Source organism: Lagopus muta, chromosome 2, assembly GCF_023343835.1.
Source record: "Lagopus muta isolate bLagMut1 chromosome 2, bLagMut1 primary, whole genome shotgun sequence".
Lineage (NCBI taxonomy): Eukaryota > Metazoa > Chordata > Aves > Galliformes > Phasianidae > Lagopus > Lagopus muta.
Window position 1 is genome coordinate 89925383 of NC_064434.1, and position 22902 is coordinate 89948284.

Here is a 22902-nt window from a genome sequence, read left to right on the forward strand (position 1 = left end):
GCTCGGTGACTCCACCACCTCCCTAGGCAGTCCACTCCAGTGCCTGACCACCCTTTCTGAAAAGTAATACTTCCTAACGTCCAGCCTGAATCTCCCCTGCCGTAGCTTGAAACCATTCCCTCTGGTCCTATCACTAATGACACGAGATCGCAGAATATCGCAGAAAAGCAGTATTTTCACATAAAACCATGCAGAAATTATTTGACATAAAATGCTCCTTCTCCTTCAGCTTATTAAGATTACAGCCCTTCCATAAAGGCAAATCCAAGATTCATACATACAGTGTTTTATAACTTGATTCCTTGTTGTCTCCATTAGCCAGTATGAACACAAGCTGTTCACTGACCCTTGTAGTATTTTACAATTGCATCCTTTTCCATTCAGCCTATCTATTGACTGAAATGCCCTTAATAGCTGCTTTACCTGATATTCTCATATAACATACATTTCAGTTTATTTATTTATTTTCAATCACACTAAATTGGTTGAAAAATACGTAGGTGGAAAAATGAGAACAGAGGAATGCTCATTCTAATTTTGGAACAAAGAAATTTTCAACTCCAAAAAAATATCTAAAAGTCTATCTTGGTTTAAAATGTGTATGTATACATAAAGACCAGCTAGATTATCTACTATGTTAAAATAAAACGCATTCAAAATTGAGGGAGATGTACAAAGAAATTCAAAATAGCAATATTTACAGAGGATATAGAAAAGGAAAATCTGAAGCCTGTTCGATAGCAGACTTGGTCTCACTAGAATGTCATTTGACCCTCCAGAGAAAGCAGTAATTATAATTTTGTTCATCTTAATGCTTTAAAGTACGTTTTCTTGCAATGAGACAATACAGCCACACCAGATGAGGCAATTAGGCATGTGCAATTCTGACCAATGTCCTCTGCAGTAAAGTACAGCTTATTTGCACCAGTAAGTATATGATATGTATTTACAAGCATACTATGATTAAATTAGAAAACAAAACAAACAAAAACACAGAACAGGTTGAGTAAAGAAAGATGCCTAAATTCACTGAATCCTGAATGGCATTTCCAAAAACTAAGTAAAAGTAATAGCATTACTTTCAGCTCTGCGCAGAAACAAATGCCCTGGAAAAGAATGGTTTTCTTTTTTTCATGCCATTATATATGGCGTATTATAACAGAATCATGAAAGGACTACAAATTGCTGTGCCTGACTGAATATGTAAGCGTTTGTAGAGCAGTCTGGGTAAAAAACAGTGCAGGAAAATGAGTCAAGAATTGTGATGTAAGGGCCAGAAGAAATTTATTTCCAGCTCTCTATACAGAGCAAGAATGATCACATCAGCAGTATTCTGGCAGAATTTTCTCATGTGTGAATAGTTAGGGAGAAAAGGAGAAGGCAGCCAATTCTTCTTTCGATCTCATAAAACTTAGGCACCTGAAATAATTCATTTGGACTTTCTGATGGCTTGAAATATTTTGTGCCAGAAGCTCACAATGAGGAAGCAACTAACGTGAATCTTTTCTGCACTGATTAGATGCCAATAAGCAGCACAGAAGTGGGCAAATTTTAACACACTGTAGCAATTTTCTCTTGTACCCACTAGTCTCAAGCAAGGATCTCTCTGCAAAAAAAAAGCCTAATGCACTGCTCATAGATGTGCTGCAATAGCACCCTTCTAAAAATCCTTCTCATAACTATCAACGTTACAACTTCACAGTTCAAGGTGTTACTATGTTAGTCTGAACTTTAACATACAAATGACTTTACACACTAATCTGCAAATTAACATAGTATATAGATGTATGAGAACTGAGATCTTATGCAAGTGAGAAACGCTACACACCATAGCATGAACTTCCTATCAACAGCAGAATAATACTAACTACATTTGATTTCTATTAGAAACAGCTTATTTTGTGATTCTGTGGATCAATTTTGAAATTCTGTACCTAGGAACTTAGTGATATAACTACCACTTTGCAGAAAAAAACCTTGATGAACTGCAGAAAATAGTAAATTATGCAGTAAGAGTGTATTCTGTCCCAATTTTGGCATATTTCCTTGAAAATCAGCATTGTGGTGTGACAATTCTCACGAGTAAGGTCCTTATTCCTTTGATTCCATCTTCCACAGGTCAAATTTGGAAATACTTCCTTAAATGATGCCTTCCTACTTCACGTAATTCATTTCAGCCTTTAGTCCCCAGCCTTATTAATCTACTCTTTAATGCCTTTTAATCATTTCTCCCTGCACTGCAGCTAATGCAGCTATCTGATGCTTTATGGAGCAATAGTCTCCCCCATTTTTCCCACTGTATCTCCCAGTCCATTTTTTCAGTCAAGCTTTCTTAATATGTTTCTGATCCAGATGAAGAACTCTACAGCTGTATGCCTCAAATTGCTTTATGGGTTTTCTTGGCTTTCATCCTCTTGTTTGAGTCAACTTTTATTTTGAAGAGGCTGAACATTTTTTATAAACTAGTTACCATCAAAATACACTTTGTAAAATCTTGTTATTATCTACTTTGCTAATTTAAAATACTTTGTCATTATTCCGTATTTAAGCTACTTACATTGTCACAGAGGAGGCTTTTATTTTTCGTGCCTGTTGCGTAACAGTCACACGGTTTGCAAACATCAATGGCTGAAAGATCTGCACCTGCTTGTCTGTAATGGAAATCCTTGCACAGCTCACAGTTTCTTCCTGCATGAAGGAAAGGTTATGCATTATGGCTTCCAATTCATTAAAATTAGCTGTATAATTCAAAATTAAAGACTCTATTCCTTTGAGAGAATTCTATAATTTTCAGGACGTCCATTTTAATGCACCTTTCATCTCTACCTGCCAATTTAGTGATCCAGAGCATATGAAACAATGAACCTGTTACAAACTATGTTTTACTCCATTAAACTTCCATCTGTTATATAATACCACACTTATATAAAAGCTGTGCCATGCAAATACCTATACATTTTTTTTTTAATATTGATAAACCTGAAACTATTTTTCTAAAGCTGAAAGTTTTCTTTTTTCCCTTTGCTAGACAAAGAAAAAAAAGACAATATTTAAAAATAAGCATTCTAAAATATACTACATAGATGGAATACAAAATAAGCACAAAAAATAAACAAGAAGCTGACAGAAAATTACAGCAAAATTTGAATTACAGCAAAAAGTTGACAATATATAATAAGTCATCTGTTAAACTGGTTGATTAAATAGCCTTGATATTCTGGATTTAAATGCTCTAGAACATGTATGGAAAAGGCTTTGAAACAAAACATTCTAGTAATTGGAATATCATTTGCATAGGTTTTCTACAAGATTCAGTCAAGTCTCGGAAGTATTTTCCCACAGTTTATATTACTGTAGCTAGTGATTTACTTAAATAGAGATGTAAACAATTTACTTTTAATTTATCCACCATTACCAGCTGATACAAGGCTAACAAAAAGTGACCACAGAACAAAGAGTCAATTCTCAGTCTATTGACTTACCAGTTGTGTTGTGTTGACAGTTATCGCAGACTCCACCGCTGCCTCTGTAGTATTCCTGAGGAAAAGGATCCATTGCTAAGTCATAATGGCAGCTTACTGCATGGCTGTAACACTGACAAGGTTTGCAATTATAGGCATGAACTTGGTCACCTGGACGAAAAGGCTTGTCATTGTACATCGGCAAACAATGATCACACTGAAATAAAATAAAATAAAAAGATTACTGTATAGTCAGAAGAACTGTCGTATTATATATATTTTGCTCTATTTGTTTTTCCTCTGTTTACACATTAAAAATATGAAAGACAAGAAGAGAGAAACTATGTAGGAAAATAAAATTCATCTCCTTTCTCTTCTTAAATTACTTTAACAACAAATTAAAATCAAGGAAGAAAAACAGAAGAAAAAATAATCATCAATCAGATACTCAACATAGCCTAACATCCTGAAATTCAAATTAGATTAGCTCTCTAATAACACAAAATGCTGCCTTACTATGTTTGAGGTACAGATGATTAAATTCACCAGATGCATCTATTTGGATGCATTATAAACAGTGTCTGCACCTTTATAAAGTACAGTAAAAATTACCATTTGATCTTGTGAAACACTGGTCTTCATATTGTCGAATGTGTGGCGGATCACAGTGTATAGAGTACCTGAAACGCCAGCACTTCTTAATGTGCATTTATCTTATGAGGCTTCCAAGAAAGTTTAACAAAAAACAGTAACAAATATCTCAATGTGTCCAGATAAAGGCAACAAATCTGTGAAAGATCTGGAGTACAGGTCTTATGGGGAGTGGATGAAGGAACTGTCATCATGGCTCAGGGGTGACCTCACTACTCTTTACATCTCCCTGAAAGAAGATTGTGCTGAAGGGGGGCAACCTCTTCTCCAGGTAACAGTAATAGGACAAGTGGGAACAATCTCAAGTTGTGCCAGGCTGGATATTAGGAAGAACTTCTCATAAGTAGTTCAAAGTTTCATTAGTCATTGAAATAGGCTGCCCAGGAAGACTGTGGAGCCACCACCCCCCGAAAGGTATTTAAGGAAAGGGTTGGTGTAATACTGAGGGATATGGTTTAGTGGGTAATAGTGGTAGTAGGTGGACAGTTGGGCTAGATGATCTTAGAGATCTTTCCCAACCTTAATGATTCTATTAATCTAGGTCTAGAATGCCACTTTCTCTCTTTTGGAAGACTGCATTACTGAAAAAATCCATTGCATGCATAACCTAACTATATATGTTTAAGCTGTCCTATAAGATTTCAGTACAGTATGGTAGTTAATCACATATTGTTTTCCTTCTTACACTCCACTTTACTTCTTTCACCAAATAAGAGTACAGAAGTTTTTTAGGCATTATCTATTTCACTGTATCTTAATACTGTTCTGAAGACAGCTGTCTAAATTTCCTCTTAGCTTACCCACAGCACTCTCACTACAGCATTTGTCTACTTGTAAAGACTGCCTGTTAGCCAGCACTTTGAACTATACACCTTACTCTTGCGAACTCCCCAAAGAAGATCAAACTGCTTCTAAACTCAAAAATCCAGGTCTGATTAGGAAAAAAAGCTAGAATTCCTCCAAGTGATTAAGAAAGACAGAAAGGAAATGAAATCTTACAGTGTTATGTCACAAGACTATGTGTACCTTAATTTCTAAAAATATTTTGCATCCTTTTAAGTACAGTTCTTTAAAGAGCATCTAAAATATATCAGTGATTCTTGTCAGCCAGAGAGGTCCCAGATGCCAAATAGTACCTTTTATCAGATTACAACAGCTGTTTTGCAGTGGTAAAGTGACCAGCAAAGAACTTGACTGACAAAGAACATAAGTGGTATCGTTTAGAATGCCAGATTCCAAAAATGTGACACAACTGAGATCTCAGACACTCGTATAGACATTGTCAAGCAGCATAAGATATATTTCTACTCAACTCCTCTTTCACCTATAGGTATTATGATGAAGTTGAATGAAGCCACACCAAAGTCTACAAAATCAAAACACATACAGACACAGTAATTCTAACAATCAGGATGCTCACCAAGTTAATTCACACTTAAATCTTCCAGAGTTAAATTCAAAGTTATTTTGAAATCAAGCATCAATTCCATGTAACTCTCTTCTAGACTCCAACTCTTTAGGACTTCATTAAATAATAAATTAAAAAATTATAAAGAGAGGGAGAAGACATGCTTCACATCTGATGAGTTTCGCATGCATTCTGGTTTACTAAAGCTCTGACTTGCTCAGGATATTCAATTGCAAATTTCATTTTCAGAGTGATATAGCCACTCTTACTAGATAGTCTAGGGTTAATTTATCTTTTAAGAAGCTGTTACACTGGACTTTTTAAGTAGTAACAGGAAAAAGATGATGGCTAATCACTTCAGCATTCATAAAGAAAATGGTAAAAACCCCCTATAAATTCAATAAACATACACAACAGAATGATTTACAGCTACTCTCAACAACACTGGAGCACCAGCCCAGTTGTTTCTCAGTTTTCTTTCATATTAAATGAAATACATAATCCCCACAGTAGACAAGCCCCTGGAAAATATGTTCAGACTGGAACAGCCCTTTCCAGCTTCTGAAACACAGAAGTGACAGCAATGACAGTCATAATGCTAGTTACTATCTGCCTATGACCTCGTATCTCTTAATAAGTAAAACTTAAAAACCTCAAATGAAAATATATATGGAGTAACAACTACTTCACAGTTCCTTCAACATATCAGCACAGGTGCAACAAATCACAAGGTATCTGAGACAGAAACAAGTTCTTTCACTATCTCAGTGACACTCATACACAATTTGTTTTAGAAGCCTGGGTCTTTGAACTGTGAAATTACAACAGTTTTCCAAGGATGGATTCATGGACAAACCCATAACTTGCACTGACACGTCAAAAGTTATTCAAAGTTTTCAGGCATCTAAGACTAAGTCTTTCTGCTTCGTTTCTAAAACACTAGTCAATCATCAGCTTGTTTTATTTATTTTACTTTAATAAAACTAGTTGCCTATCAGGCCTATCTCTATAAACAAATTATGACATATAGCTTACCAAAAAGGATATGTTTTACTTGCTTGCTTCTGCAAGTGGTCACTGTGCGACTAGTTATTATACTTCATATTTACAGCTGCTCAGGTAACGTGAATCATTAATTCCAACACCTGATATGATTAAACATACTGACTTTTAACTAAGATTTAGATTGCTTCTTACACAATAACATATTGTAACAACTTAAAAGGGCTTAGTTATCTCATTTTTGATAAACCAACATGTCATATCTGGTTTTCAGACAGTAGATGTTTAATATCATTAATATTAAAAACTCTGAAGACCTGAAGCTTTTACTGCATCCAGTCACACCCTCACCTCCATTCATATCCTCTCAAACATTCAGAGTTGTTTTATTTCTTTAAAATTCTATTTTCTATTATTGTCATTTCCATAACTACTTCCATACAATTTGCCATTACCTTTCTGTGTGAAGTTCTACATCAATTTAAAGAAGGGTCTCAGGTTGTAAAGAAAGGCTGACATTTTTCAATTGCCTTGCTCTTTCCATGGGTTGCGTTTTCATGTAACAGCACAAAATTTTTGTTTGTATATTCCTGCCTATAAATTGTGTATAAATGTTACAGAGATGAAGACGCTGTGCTTCAGTTTCGATTCCTATGAGGCCAAGCTAATTCCCAAAATAGTCACAAGGCATTTACAAAACAAACTAAATGAAGCTGAATGCTTTGCCCTTAAGAAGATTCTCCTCAGACTGGTGACACCAGTTTGTGAAACAGAGCAGCTGACCTCTCAAGAGGAATGCCAGCTAGAACAATTGCTTGGTTTTTATTAATAATGTTAAAGTACATTATGTAACATTTAGTTTTCTTAGAAGATTTTGATATCTAACTTAACAAAAGCAAAAACATGATACACAATCCAGAAAAAGCACATAAAGAAAAGTTTCTCTCGCTAGATTAAATGCAAAATAGATGAGGAGCTCTTGAGACCTGAAAAACACATACAACAAGGGGTGGCTGTAGGTGTGTGGAAAGAGAATGCCTACAAGAAAGGCAAGGAAATACCTGGGGCTCTATTGCAATTTTGTGTAGCTGTTACAGCAGAAGAATGAGCATAACAGAAGTCCTTATCTAGTTGAAGAATAAAAAGAATTGCTTTAGCTCTGCTTTTTTTTTTTTTTTTTTTTTTTTTTTAAGAAATATATGTCTGTAGCTTGTAAGAACTAAGTTAGAAGAATGCAGTAACTTGCTCCGTCATCTCTATCAAATACCAGAGCCTACCAGGGGTGATGCCCTGCTAGACCTGCTCTTCACTAACAGAGAAGGACTGCTGAAAGATGTGAAGGCTGGGGATTGCCTTGGTCAGAGTGACCAGGAAACTGTAGATTTCTCTATTCTTGGTGATGCCAGAAAGGTGATCAGCAAAACTGCTATCTTCAACTTCCAGAGAGTGGACTCTGATGCTTGCTGCTGGGGTCCCTTAGGAGTTGCACCTGAAGGGTAAAGGGAGCCAGGAAGCCTGGATGCTCTCCAAGATGGAAATCTTAAATGTACAAGACCAGGCTGATCCTGAGTGCTGTAAGGCAAGCCATAGAGGAAGCAACTGAGGAAGCTGGGATTGTTTAATCTGGAAAAGAGGCAGCTCAGGGGAAACCTCATTCCACTCTACAACTTCCCAAATGGAAGCTGTGATCAGGAGGGGTTTGGCCTCTTCTTCTAGGAAACAAACAGGACTTGAGGAAACAGCCATAAATTGCACCAGAGGAGATTCAGATTAGACATAAGGAAAATGTTTTTCTCTCAGGGAGTGGGCAGGCACTGGATTGGCCTGCCCAGGGAGATGGTAGAGTTGCCATCCCTGGCAGTGTTCAAGAGGCATCTGGACATCTGGATGAGGAGCTACAAAATGTGGTTTAGAAGCTTGTGGTAGTAATGGTGATGGAAGGATGGCTGGACTAGATGATCTTGTTGGCCCCTTCCAACCTTGTGTTTCTACAATTCTATTATGATGTCAGTTTCTACTAAAGATAAAGTAGAATTAGCAATAAAATAGAATTTGTATTTGTGAATATCTTACTACATTGAACTTCTTAGAGTTCAGATGAATTCCAAACAACTTGTAAGTTCTGATCTTTATAAGGCAGACATGTCGAGGACAATCAAAATCCATTATAGTTTTTGACTATCAATGATAATTGATAAAACTGTTTCATAGATATACCTGTGTTTCTCAGACCATTTATTTTTATTTTTATTTTGAATCTCGAGTAAGCACTTGTACTAAACTGAAGGAGTTTTCCAAATGCAAACTTTTCTTCATGTGGAGGGTTGGTGTGGGGAGGGAAGGAGCACAGCAAATATTTGAGAAGAAACGGCGCTGTGAGTAGTGTCCTTTAATTTTCAAACTTTGCTAGAAGTGAGTCATCAGAACTGAGAAGATTATTTTTTAGGGCATCTTGGACCAGAAATTTAAGATCCCTTGACAAGCTCTTAACATATGGTAGAGTAATGTCCTTGTCACATTTACACTTAATACAGCTAAAATTGCCATCTTGAATTCATCTGGCATATACATCTGGATAGCTATTGCACAGCAAAGCAATACCAGGTAATAAAAACCTGCATAATTCATTAAAAATGATCTTTTAGTTATTTACAGCACCATGTTATGATATTTGACACGCCATGGGAGATTTCTGTCTTTAAGCAAACAATGTGCTTTGAAAAAATAAATATGGGCATGAAATTTGGAACTACAAGGAGAAAGGAGAGGATAAAAAAAATCATTTGCAGATTTTGAGAGGCCAAACTTGGAAAGAGGAGAAAATAAAACCTCATGGAGCTTGTCTCTCATCTCACAAGAAAAAATGTTCAGCTTCTTCATTTATTTTTTTCTGTAAAAGTCTCATACTGAAGATACTTATTCTGGTTCTCCCTGGCCAAGATCTGTAAAGTTAGTTGAGAAATTAAAGTTTTTAAAGTTTTGCAACTTGATAACTTTCAGCTGCACACTGTATTTCACAAAAACCCTTATTATGGAGAAATACTGTTATTAAGAGCAAAGCAAAGCAGGAGTAAGAACGTGTTGTCTAGACTGTATCAACTTGTTTTTTGTTTGTTATTTAATATGTCCTGAGAATTCTAGTTCCAACAGGACATTTAACCTTACCAGCTGCTGACTGAAAAGACAGCATTTAGATATAAGCACAGTAGAAAGAAGTATTTTAAGGATAGCCAAATATTATATATGACTGCAAAATATATGGATGACAATCAACATTTCCAGGCTGTCTTTAAACAAATACACAAATTCAAAACTCAATTTTCAATGTTTTAAAACAAAACTGCCTGGATCCATGATTTGAGTCAAAATATTGAATAAGACTCCCAGTAAAACTCCCATCACTTAGCAACAACCAAAACTTCTGTATGTGATCAGCACTGCCTCAGCTGAAACCAGGACAAAGGCATTAAAACCAAAATCGTTATTTGGCTTTTTTTATGCATGTGTTTCCCAAATTTAAAGCCTCCTATAGCAACTTTTCCTAAGAAAATTTGGGAAACAGTAATTTACATAAGTATGTTCACATTTCTAGATCTAAAATACTAGATTCGACAGTACATAGGTGAAGTAGACACAAAGAAAAGACTAACATTATTTCCTTCTGTATAGCTTTCCTTGATGCACAGACACTTGTATGGTTCCATCGCTGTGTCACAATTATCAGCATGGCCATGGCAATTACACCTGAAAGAACAAATAGCAGCAAAGAATAACTGAATACATGGAACACCTGGAACACCTCTGATATATATGATATATAACATGATCATGAAGATAACTTAGTTTTATGAAAAAGTCTGGCTCATTTATTATTTGTTCATAATAAACTCAAGAGAATGTTCTTAATTACAGTAACTTACAAAAATGACTTCATTGAACACATTTGTGAGTGTCAAAAACTGCTTTCCAAGAAAATTAAAGCCATCATGTATCACAGCTACTTTTACCTTACATAATAGGTAATGAAAACTGTATTTCAATATATAATATGCATTTATAAAAGGTTAATTTTTCCACCAATGTTAACCCTTTCAATATGGCTATACTTTATGGAATCTTAACCATACCTAGCACAATAATGTAGATCACTTGACCTCAGTTAAAATGTTCAATTTTTATTAAAATAAAACCTTTATAAAGTACTACTTCATAGAAAGTAACAGTCACTATCTGAATGGCAGATCTTCTGGAGGCATAGTATTGCTTTAGAAACCACTTTTGAAATAACTCATGAAATAATTTTACTATAACAATCAAGAAGATTGTAACTGTTTTAGCGAAAGAATTATTAAAACAAATCAATAATGAAAACATTAGCAGTGTAGGAAAGTTTAAGGACTTTGATAGGGTGCTTTCTTTCAAAAGAATTTCAAAAATACTTATTAACAAAAATCTGCACCAGGTATTTCATGGAAATATTTCATTGCCAAATTTGCATGTTATTTACAGGGCATAATTAGTCCTTTCACAAGACAGAACACATCATATACAATAAAGTTGTCAGTCACAGATAATGTAACACACTCACAGCTGTCCACTTTTAATGGACAGTGGAAGCTAAAACAAAGAATGAGCTGTGTATTACAACTGTTGAAATTGTCATGTCTATAATGAAACTTGGAAGAGCTACTGAAGTGAAGCACAAGCCATGGTTTCAGTCAACCTTCGCCTAGAGGCACAGATAATTCCAAGGAAAGGATTGCTTTTGATAAATTTCTATAGTAAGTATTAATTTTAAAATAACACGTGAGCAGATGCTTTAAAAAACAGCACACTAATCATATCAAACTTGATGTACTCTTTCAGACCAAGTTGCCTTCTTATTCATAAATGTAAAAGGAGAACAACCTCAAGAAATTTTAGGCAAGTAATTACATATTTTGCACAGCTTTAGCAGTTGGAGGCAGTGATACGGAGAGTTTCAGTAACACCTACCTTCCACTGACTGTAACTTCATTAATTCCATAGTATCTATGCCTAAAATTTACCCAAGACTCATTAGTATGATATTGGCCATGCATATGAATCCTCACTCGTGTAGCTTTCACAAATTCTTGGAGGGATGGAGTATTGTAAAAATCATTGTAACCAGGTCGGTGATTTGGTTCCGGAGTAAGAACACTAAAAGTTAAATTACCATGAGAATACGGAGTAAAGCTGTTTAAAGGAAAAAAAGACAAATGAAAACCAAAATGACACATATATTACAGATTCCATCCCTCTATCTTTTTTCCCCTCAGAGAACATCTCCATATTATGGTACTTATTTTTTTTCCTCTTTAAATGGATTCTGAGTAAAGTTCTTATGCCACAGAATTCCTAGTTATCAAAATTCAAGGAAGATAAAGAAAACATACTTTTAAATGTCTGTTTTGCCCTGACTGCCACACTCTTCTCTGGACCCTAAGTTCCCTATTAAAATGAATCATCTAAAAGACAACTTCAAAACATGAATGAAGTATAACACTGATACAGTGGCATCTGCACTAAATTTTTTAAGAGTTTAATAGTGTCTCTAAGAAATATGAACTATGCTTGAATGACAGAATTTCTCCTGATGACTAATACAATTAACATGCCTACGTTATTTATCTGCTAAACACGTTAAGAAAAACTACAGATAGTTATGCTTTGAATTTTAGAGTCACTGGAATATATTATTTCATTACTATGAGTGAGCAGAGTTATAAATATAATACATTATACCTTCCAGTGAGGACAGTGGATGAGAGCTTAGTGGAATACAGTGGAGGTTCAGAATAAAACCGTATGATTAAGCCCAAAAGGAAAGACATTCCTCAGAAGTCAAGCAAATGTTGAGGAAACAAGAACACGGATCTCATGCTTACATTTTGGTATGAATTATATCTCACACTGGTGTGTTTAGGCAGAGCTTAACAAGTAGAACTTGCATCCAAGAAAGTCTGCTTCTTTGCATACCTACACATTAAAAATTGGCATCCACAGATATCATTTGGTACTGACATACAATATTCAAAACTGATTTTCTTCACCTCAGAATAACTCTGATCCTTTTAAGGGTAAGAATTGTAGTTAGGCTGGGTCTGTGGAGCCTTACTCTGTCTTTATGAATAGTTTCTGAATTTGTGTCCCTATCCAGCTCAATGCTTAACAAAAAAATCTCAGTGGAATATATTTGTGTGCCCCTTTCGGGGGAATACTTCCTCTCAATCCCTCCACAGAAAATTAAATGCTACGCTTTTCTTCCTTGACACAGAGAGCTGTAATGGAAATGTTAAGGCTTGTACAAATAGTTGATGAACAACAGTCTTGGTATGGAAGTACCAGAAGGAACAGCAGAACTGTAAGGCCAGCATCACCTACACAAACAAATTATCAAGATCTTAGAGTTTCTACATACAGCTTCTCAGAAAAACAGTAAAGCAAGATAAATTAAAACATGAATGAGCCTACATTCAGAATAAGCAAGCACACAAAAGCCTCTGATAATTGGATAAAGGACAATGACTGATTCCTGACTTACAGAGGTGGTACAAGATGTAGGAAGAAGTAAACAGCCTTAGCTTTCATTTCCTCAAGGAAACTTAAAAAGTCCATTAGGCACTAGCTCATGATCATCATGATCACCCAACTATGAAGTTCTGAGCTACAGTAAGGATCTCAAAGCCAAGGTCACTTGTCCTCCAGGCCATCATAAGAAATTCTGTCCACAAAGGTACAAACACTCATCTAAAACCTCCACCAACAGCTCAGTCACATCTTGGCACTTAAAAGCATGTGGTGGGGTGGAAAACAGACATAGAACATTATTCCAACATGAGGCCTTCTTTCAGTACACAGAATCCTCACCAGAGTATTTACAGAGTACATTCCTTAACTTTTAAACAAAGATTTCTATATTTTCTACAGAATTCTGAACTCCTGGAGAACAAAGATGTAGTCACTTGAACAGCCTTAGGAAGGCACTAGAAGTGAAACAGAAAAAAAGGAAAAAAACAATGCCTACAGCACCTGGTACTGTATCTTCTGACTGTTTTCCAGCCAAGTAATTAATTAGCCAAATACTGTCTGCCATCTGAAATTAGGCAAGAAGCAGTGAATTTGAATACCTGTAGTGACAAAGATTTATCTGTGTATATATATAAGTGCACGTGTGTATAAAAATGTATGTATATAAATATAACTTACAATACATAACAAGTTAAAATGTTTAAAGTTACAAATGCTAACAGTCTAGTAAAAAGATTTGCAACTTGTTTCTGAAGTAATGACCTTTCTTGGCTCACTCATGAGATTTTAGTCTTGTTCTTGCTTAGAAAAATTGAAAAGCTTAAAGTTACAATTTTGAACCTATTTCTCACATGTTTTGCATGATTAGTAGTTAGGTCAAGTCAAGTGACTGCATTTTGTTCTTAAGTTTTTATCCTCTTTTCTAAGCTCCAGAATAAGTTGCAGCCTTAGAGATCACAGAATAATTGATCAGAAGGAATACATTCATACTCCCTGCACAGGTACAACCAATCCATTGTAACTGTGTCTTTCTCCACTCTATCTCACTGTTCCCTAATTCTACTGACAATAACAGTCCCACGCAACACACAATTTCAGAAGTCTAGCTCAAAAATAAGACAGTCAATTGTGTCACATTCCTCAATGTCTGAAATCTGATAAAAATGACAGATGACCTTTTGGTGATCTTCAATCGAAAGGTCAGATTTTGGATCTTTTATATACCTAGCAGCCTACAGTAAATGAGTATACCAAATTAAAAGATTCTATCTCAATAGGACATGGAAATGAATTGTGTCAGGATGCTACCTGTTCAGAGCATCTGTAACATGAAGATAATATCCACTCATACCTAGGAAGCTGGAGACAGTTGACAGAGTCTGGTTTTTCTAGAGATCCATTGTTATCCATTCCAAAAATACTGCAATTTTTAGCAAAATACTGCCAGTCTTCCCAGTTAAGATCATCTCTTTTTTTTCTTTCAATTCTTATTGCTTCAGGGTGTGGGCTAAAGAACTGTAGTATAATATAGAATACCTACAAGAAGAGAGCAAAGGTATGAATTGATATTAATGACTGTATTATAGATTACTTAGAAATTCAACACTACTTTATTTCAATATGACAAAAGTCTATTTTAACAACTACAGAATACAAAACCAACATTTCAGTCCATACATAGTCTTGAATTTGAAAACAGTTTTTGTTAAGCAAGCTTTTTGCTCTCTCAGACATTAGAGAGCAACCGAACTGCTGCATCAAAACTCAAACTCTTTTCTAGAAGGCCATTTGAAATTGAAATACAAAGCCATCCATAATTTATTACTCTGATATTAATTTTGACAAAAATAAATGGCATTTAAGGAATCTGTTGTCACTTTGGTATGCAGCCTGATACCTGTATTGTGCCAATGAAGATTTCCCTCAGCATGTAATGTTGAGATTTCTATACACCAAATCAGTTTTAAAGCTTCACATATCTGAACTGACTTTTAAATAACAGACTACTTCTTATTTACGTGGCCAAAACCTGCCATCACATTCTTTACCTTTCCTGCATTTATAACAAAGAAAAAAAAAACTTAGGCAACATAACAGATCTTTTATGGCATGCTAGTGTGCTACAAACTTAAAACCTCATTTGACTGCTGTCAGTTTTATATCTAAAAGCACAAAAATTTCATCTCCCATTTTAAGAGAAAATTGAAGTAGAAATTTACAAAAATCAAACTGAAATTTACAAAAAAAATTAAGTTAGAAGACAGCAACATTTTTAAGTATTGATGACTTCAAACAGGATATTCACACTGTCCAGATTTCTGCTTAAAGGTACATAAAAAGAAAAACTCCATAGCAAGAATTATAGGGCACTGTTTCCTGCTGATAATAGAATTTTTCTTTCTGGCATCTTGAGGAACACATCTTTATGCATAAAGTTTGAGTTTGCCAAAATTTTAAACAAAGTGAATATGAAATCTTTTCCTAGACTGGGGTAACAAATAGCAAATGTGATCCTCTTATTACCTGATACTGTCCATTTTGTAAATCTATTGTGATAGAAACACCATCATCCAGACCTGTACCATTAGCAAACACAGATGAAATCCAGGTGGTTCCAATGTCATCATCATTGATGTAATGCAGAGGATGGGCTTCTGCATCCAGTCTCAGCACTCTGTCATTAGTGGTATCATCTGCACCATTAGGGATGCAGTACCTCTGTATCAAAGGGTGTACCCGGGGATGACTTCCAGGGCAGCGGCACTCTGACTGGGTATGCAGATGAGGAAATTTTCCAGAGAATACTTCCAAAATGTCTCTGTCACAGCACATAAAGTAATTACAGACATGATAAAAAATGACAAGTGTCACTTTGTGCCTCTAGGCTCATAGATTAAATAAAATTCAACTTAGATTACTCTAGAAGCCCTAAAGCTTCTTTTCATCTCATACAAATGGGGCAATCAGCCAGGAATCAGGCCACCTAGGGTCCCTACTTAATCAATAGCAAGCAGCAGGCATCTTCAGAAGGTATCTACGAAAAAGTGCTTGAGTTGCTTTCATTGTTCAACCTTCATAATATGGAGCTCCACAAATAAACAGAGCCAGGGGAAAAAAAACTCCTCAGGACATCTTCTCAGGTAGGATTAATTCAGCCGTAGGTGCAAGGGAAAAAACCCTACCAGTATTTAATTATGGTACCATGTCTGACTTCAGTCACTAATTTTGACTGTTCTTAAGCATCCCAGAGCACTGGCTTTTTATGAAGCATAACCATAGACGAGCTGAATGCCTGTCCTGAAACCCTTCAAAAAGGCAGCATGAGAAGTATCATGCTGCACCCTATACAACGTAGATAAAAATATTTTCCCTTTCAGCCAACTGTAACATATATCCACTGATTTGGCTGCCCCATTCTGAGATCACCCTGTTAGATTCCTACAGCCTATGTCAAAGCAGTTGAATCACTATAGTTCTCAGCGATATTACCAATCAGAATGGACAGGTGGAAACAGTAGGCAAAGTAATAGGTGAATGACATGGGCAGATTATATAAACCTTTATTCATTCATATCTGGTGTAAAAGGATTTTGGGAACCCAGAAAGTATGAATTTTTTAAATTCAAAAATTTACTTATCCCATCTCCCTTTCATCAGTAACAGCCCCTGCAGATCCTACAGAACACAGTTACAGGACCTTTCCAACTGCCATAGACCTAAAATAATTCATATGCAACAAAGACTTTTATTCACAGCTTATCCAACGTAAACATTCTAACCTGATTTGTGGGAATAAAACTGCATTGACAAAGTTACAAATCATTAGTTTGCAACACTTTGTAAAATACCTTATCTTTCAATTTTTAAGCTATATTCTTTTCAGTGACTTCAGCTGTAGTTCAGAGCACTGTAGTTCAAGCACTGTTCCAAAAGAATATACAACCAACATGATATTCACAGTTTGGAATTCAGATTTATATTAATACTTTAAATTCCCAGGAGATCAGTTCATTGTCGTGTCCTGCAGACATCAGTGCTCCTAGGAAACTACTCTACATCTTATCAAAAGATTATCACAGAATCACAGAATTGCAGGGGTTGGAAGGGACCTCTAGAGATCGAGTCCAACCCCCCTGCCAAAGCAGATTCCCTAAACCAGGTCGCACAGGTAGGCATCCAGGCGAGACTCGACTATCTCCAGAGAAGGAGACTCCACAACCTCCTTGGGCAGCCTGTTCCAGTGCTCCATCACCCTCACCATAAAGAAGTTCTTGCACACATTCGTGCAGAACTTCCTATGCTGCATCTTATGTCCATTTCCCCTTAATTTCCTTAATTATTATTAAGTAGCCTTAAGGTCTGCAGTCACAAGTGTTGCTGTGCTTAGCCTACCCAATAGCACCACACAGACAAATAAGAGCTGACTTTTTCTGGCCAGTTTGAATTGACTAGATTAATCCAGCAAGAGCTAGATAGCAAAGGTAACATCTCTTTGTAACACACTAGGAAGGGAGGCTGGAGGGCAACAGAAATTGCAGTGGCAACTGTAATTTGGCCTAGGGGATGGAGGATATCAAAGCAATTGGCTCAAGGCTACACGGGCTGAGGTAGAAAAGTCATTGGTGGTTTATGAGGACTATTTCATATAGAAAAAAATGAAGAATTAAGACAATACCCTCTTGGGGGTATAGACTTAAGGGTGAGTGTCAAGAACACAATACATGGATGTCTGATGCCAAAGTGAAGCTGAAGCTAGACGAAAGGAATCACTAAGCACAGGAGCCAAGCTGGCAGTGACAAAATCAGCATGTTGACCAGCTAAAATATCTGTCCCTCTTCTTTGGATCAGTGGTTCACTGGTTTTGGACTGGTCTAAACAGGATTGGTTCTCTCCTCCTTTCCCCTGTGACCAAGGCATTTCCCCATGAGTATTTGTGAGAAGGTGGGAGCAAAGACTGCTTGACAAACAACTGTGGATGCACGCTGAAATCCACGACAGGAAGGTTAGCTTATCAGTAAGCTTTGCTTTAAGGGCTAAACATGTAGAGACAACTGTTCACAATGCTGCATACCTGGGAACAATAGCAAACTTTACTCTCTGGAAGGAAGGAGGCCATAGAAGCAGCACCCCATCTGCAGAAATTTACGGAAGAGATTGCCTACAGCTTACAGAAAGCTCTGGGGAGGCTTGGCAAGTCTCATTTAACATGCCTAAGCTTACCAGCACATACTATATCAGAATTATGACAAGTTGATAACACCTACATAGCTTATAAGCATTGGAAACTAGAAACTGGATCTACTTTCTGCTAGAATACCTGCTAAGTCAGATTATAACAGGAAAACACTAGCAAGGAAAGCATGCCCTTATTTAGAGTTTCCCTACATATGCTTAAACAACAATTAAAAAGCAAAATATACTATATTGTTTAATTTGTTTTAACTCAAGACTTTGAAGATCAAAAATCACATTTGAGTTGACACCCATTAAACTGCATCATAAGCAATCACTTAGACACCAACAAAGCACAATACTGTGAGAAATAATTAAGTTATCTATTCTTTCTCATCACCACACTCCTAATTATTTTTAACAAAAAATGTTCTTTACCTGTTTGTAAGTGCCACTGGATAAAATCGAAAGTCTTGCATCCTTCCAATAAACTGCTCTAAACCTAAGAAAATATAGCATAAATAAATAATCAAATCCTGTTGAGCGTAAGGCAGCTTTTCACTGCTTGAGAGCGCCTTTAATCCAGCACACAGATCTCTTGCACAATTACCCCCCTGAATGAAACCATCTTGGATTTGGACAAAACTGTAAAAGGCAGTAACTTTTTTTTTTAAATAAAAGAAGAATGATTTATAATAACTTTATAAGAACATTTTGTACCTATCTCTTTTCTGATTAGAGAGGTGGCACAAGGATCGGCTCATTAGACAGAAGTAATGAGCCAGTCCATGTGCCACCTCTAATTAGAGAAGAGATACAGTAGGTACAACTGTACCTATCAATTTATACAATAAAGATAAAAAGTAGTTTAAAATAATCCTTTAATACATTTAATAGCTATTTTGTATTCTATTTTTATAGAATCAAAATCACAAACAGAAGCATTAAGAAACAGGACACAGAATGGCTTTCTTACCCAAAAGCACAAAAAAGCCAAGTGACAATTATGTATTCATATATATATTTAGGAGTTAGCTTCAAATTCTGCATATTCCTGAAAAGCAATAGTCAGTGTTTTTACATTTGCAGAGCCAAGAATTTGAGGAGAGCAAGAAAACATCCTAAAGCTGTTCTACAATGATCATGTCATGCTGTAGCACACATGAAATTCCAGATGTTGATGAATAACAGTATCAGGCATCTCCAGAGGTTGAACTCTAGAGAACTCTTCTCATTCTGCTAGTAGCTTACACAAGTACTGATAGAAATGAGGAACACGAAGAGTCAAAAATCTTTATCTCTGCTCCTGTCTCTAAACAGGCATGCAATTAGAATAACCCTATTCTAGAATAGTTTTATCTATTTTCTCAAAAAACACAATAGTAAACTAATAGGAAACATTACTTCAGGGATCTGTATGTTGGACAAAGCAGAAAAGCCTTTATGTACATGTAGTAATATCTTACTTGGAATATTCTACAGCATTCTACAAAAATGGAAATATTTACCTGTGAAGCTTTGTCCAATTTTCAGTGTCCCACCAGCATTAGTATCTGCAACTGTTCCCATAAGAATCCTTGAATCAAAAGGTGTGCTGTCATCTTCCCAGCCATTCAAGAAGAAACTAATTCTGCTGTAATGCACCTATGGAATCAATGAAAATTGGAAAGCGTGTGTTTCATTACAGAATCCTTTTGATTTCACTGCATGTTGCAGGTATCACTGATTAATCATAAACATTACTTTGACCTACTTGGCATCATGCCTTTATTTTTGGCACCTACTGACAGAAGCTACCTCTTTTCTCTTCATTCATTAGCAATCCAGTTAATAAGATCATTATTCAGATGCACAGACTAATTTAAGTACTGTAGGATTTTTATAAAGAAGTATCTACAGTACACTGATCTGGTAGAGAGGGAGGGATAGAGAAAAAAAAGAGAAGGGTCTGTTTCACAAGGTACAAGACTGGTTACAGTTCCTTCACCACTTTAGGCCATAGGCACATGCTATAGCTGTCAGAGCTCTTCTCATACACATCAGCTCATCCAGGCCTCAAGGGACCATCTACCACACTCAGGATAACCAAACACAGCACATCTCAGCCAGGCCTTGAACACCCCTCCAAAATGTCTCCCTGGCCCCAGCATGTTTCTTATTACAAGGGCTGAAGGGAATGGTATAGAAACTGGCTACATCTGCTTTACACCCAGTGGGCAATTCTGTTACATCAATGGAACCCTTGGCTAAGAACGAGTGCTCAGTCGGCACTCCAGGGTACTGTCTTCTGCAAGCACTCCCTGCCCTGCCAGTTCATTTTAAATTTGAGCAAACGTTCATAGAAATAGTTTATGGCATTCTCCCAGCTCCACAAAGTCAAATGATGCTGAGTATTTTGATTTTACAAAATACTTTTTTTTTTTTTAGTTAAAAATCCATATTTAAGTTACATAAAATTGGGAAAAGTTTGCTAACATGGAAGTCTTTCAGTCTGGCATTTTACAGAATAATTTAGTCGCAAAAATATAGGGATAAGATGAAAATAAGTCACAGTGAGTACAGTTATCTATCTGTTAATGATGTGAAATACTGAAGCTAACTTCAACTTATTCAAAACTTTTGAACTTTATTAAATAATTCTTAAATTTAGTCTCATTTCAGGAAGCAATTTTTTTTTGCAAAAATGAAATTGCACGATTTTAACCATATTTAGCTTGCATGAAGCTTATTTCACACAGCAGCTTGGTAGCCTTTGAATTGTGAAGCACTGTTTTGTTGTTGCCGACATAGAATTTCAGTTCCATTTTGCTGACATGCATGCCTAGTCAATCATGTCCACAGCAGCCAAATAAACCTGGAATGCTTCAGCCTGCCATGATACCCACTTTAGACAAATAAAAATAAACCTGGAATAATTGCTTCCAGTAAACTAAAAGATGCACGAGAACAAACAATGTATGAAAAAAAAAAAAAAAACAATAACTTGTGGCAAAAAGACAAGTTGAAAACTGAGTACCAGTTTTAAAACCATAATAAAAGCACTCAAAATGGCTATTCCAACAATAAAGCATTTCAAATTTCAGACCAAGATAAACAGACAATTATCTATAAATCAGATCATCATCATCAGTGCCTCAGGCAACATGAGCGTATAAGTATTTTAAGAAAAAAATATGAAATGAGATAGGGTTTCCTGCTTGTTTTGTTTTCCTTTAGGTTTCACATCAAATTGTACAGATTATTTTTTTTTTTCCTCTTAAACCTCACTTTCAAACATATACATGCATGCCGAGCTTTATTGCTGTTTCCACATTCTGTCCATATTTTCCAAATCTAGACAGGAAAATTTATTGTCCTCCCACTGATGGAAATTTGAAGGCTATTACCATAATTACTAAGCGATGAGATTTGTTCTAGAAGTTACTGCATGCGAGTTTAACCACTCAAAATACATCTCTCTCCATTTAAATTATTCTTTATGTTGACACATCAATGACCTGAATGCAACATTTTTTTAAATTTAATTTTAATTCCAAACCCTCTAAACATCTGATGTCCTATTTGCAAGATCCTACATATATGCGTATATGGTGGTTGCATTGCATTTTTTTTTCTGCATCACATTTTTTACAGCCTGTTACTGTCATTTGGTGTTTGACTGTTATCATCATAAAAGATACAGGCTTTTCTACTTTGTTATTTGCAGCATTATCTCATGTTTTACAACATCTTTGCACAACATGCCCGCACATGAAATATAACTAGTGAAAAGTTCTCAGTGGTATTAATGCATAAAAAAGAATGTGGTTCCATCTCTACTGTCTTTACCCAGCCAAAAGCTGATGAACAGCCAATTTTCCTTTATCACATTAGCACAGCCATGAGGGAAACACATTTGTTCTAGTCAGCTACACTAAAGATACTATTACCAATCTAACATATACATGTTTTATATCAGCAGTATTCTCAGAGTATGAGGGAGCCAACAATATATTAACACTAGCATGACAGTTTATTTAAGAAAAGAAAATTGTCTCTGTAGAGGGACAGAAGTTAGAAATGTATGGCTAAAGCTCAGTGTCACTGGTCTAATAAAGGTAATAATTCTTAAGCTTTCTTTATAGCAGGTAACACTCCTGTGGCAGCTCTGTCATATCATTCAAATAAAAATGTTGTCTTTTACAAGTTTAAGAGTATCTTTATTTTTAGCCAGATATGAAGCATGTCTGATTTCCTGTTTTCACTGTAAAACATTCGTAAATGGAATTCAGAAATGGGCTCGCTCACTCCCAACAGCTCACCACAAGATTACCACCTCAGCTACAGCCTCTGCAGGACCCCATTCTGCATCCCCCTGTAGTAAGCAGAGTGCTTGCCTTCACACAGCCCCTATTAAAATTAGCGGGACTATTTATGGCTTAAGAGTGACAGAATTGGGCCCTAAACGATCAGGTATTTTTACTTGTTGAAAATAGGTGATTAACGACAATTTTAAATCTCCCTCTCCCCTCCCCCATCAACAATCTCTTTATATTAAATAGGATTTAGAATAGTTGGGTTTAATATAGCACATCCCCAAGGTAGCCCTAAGCACTTTACAATGCTGAATTGGATATCAGTAGTGCAGTGACTGTGTAAGGCAAAGGCAGCAGTCA

At 36.0% G+C, this 22902-nt stretch overlaps 1 protein-coding gene across 1 annotated transcript in view; it reads right to left on the reverse strand.

Annotated features, from left to right (window-relative positions):
* Window positions 1-22902, reverse strand: part of USH2A (usherin) — a 391434-nt gene that overhangs the window by 324144 nt on the left and 44388 nt on the right. The window contains exons 4-11 of the mRNA XM_048935557.1: window positions 19756-19891; window positions 18686-18749; window positions 15598-15892; window positions 14426-14610; window positions 11518-11739; window positions 10173-10266; window positions 3483-3678; window positions 2558-2688 (exon numbers count right to left, since the gene is read on the reverse strand). Coding sequence (XP_048791514.1) covers window positions 2558-2688; window positions 3483-3678; window positions 10173-10266; window positions 11518-11739; window positions 14426-14610; window positions 15598-15892; window positions 18686-18749; window positions 19756-19891 — 1323 coding nt within the window. The remainder of the gene's footprint in view (window positions 1-2557; window positions 2689-3482; window positions 3679-10172; window positions 10267-11517; window positions 11740-14425; window positions 14611-15597; window positions 15893-18685; window positions 18750-19755; window positions 19892-22902) is intronic.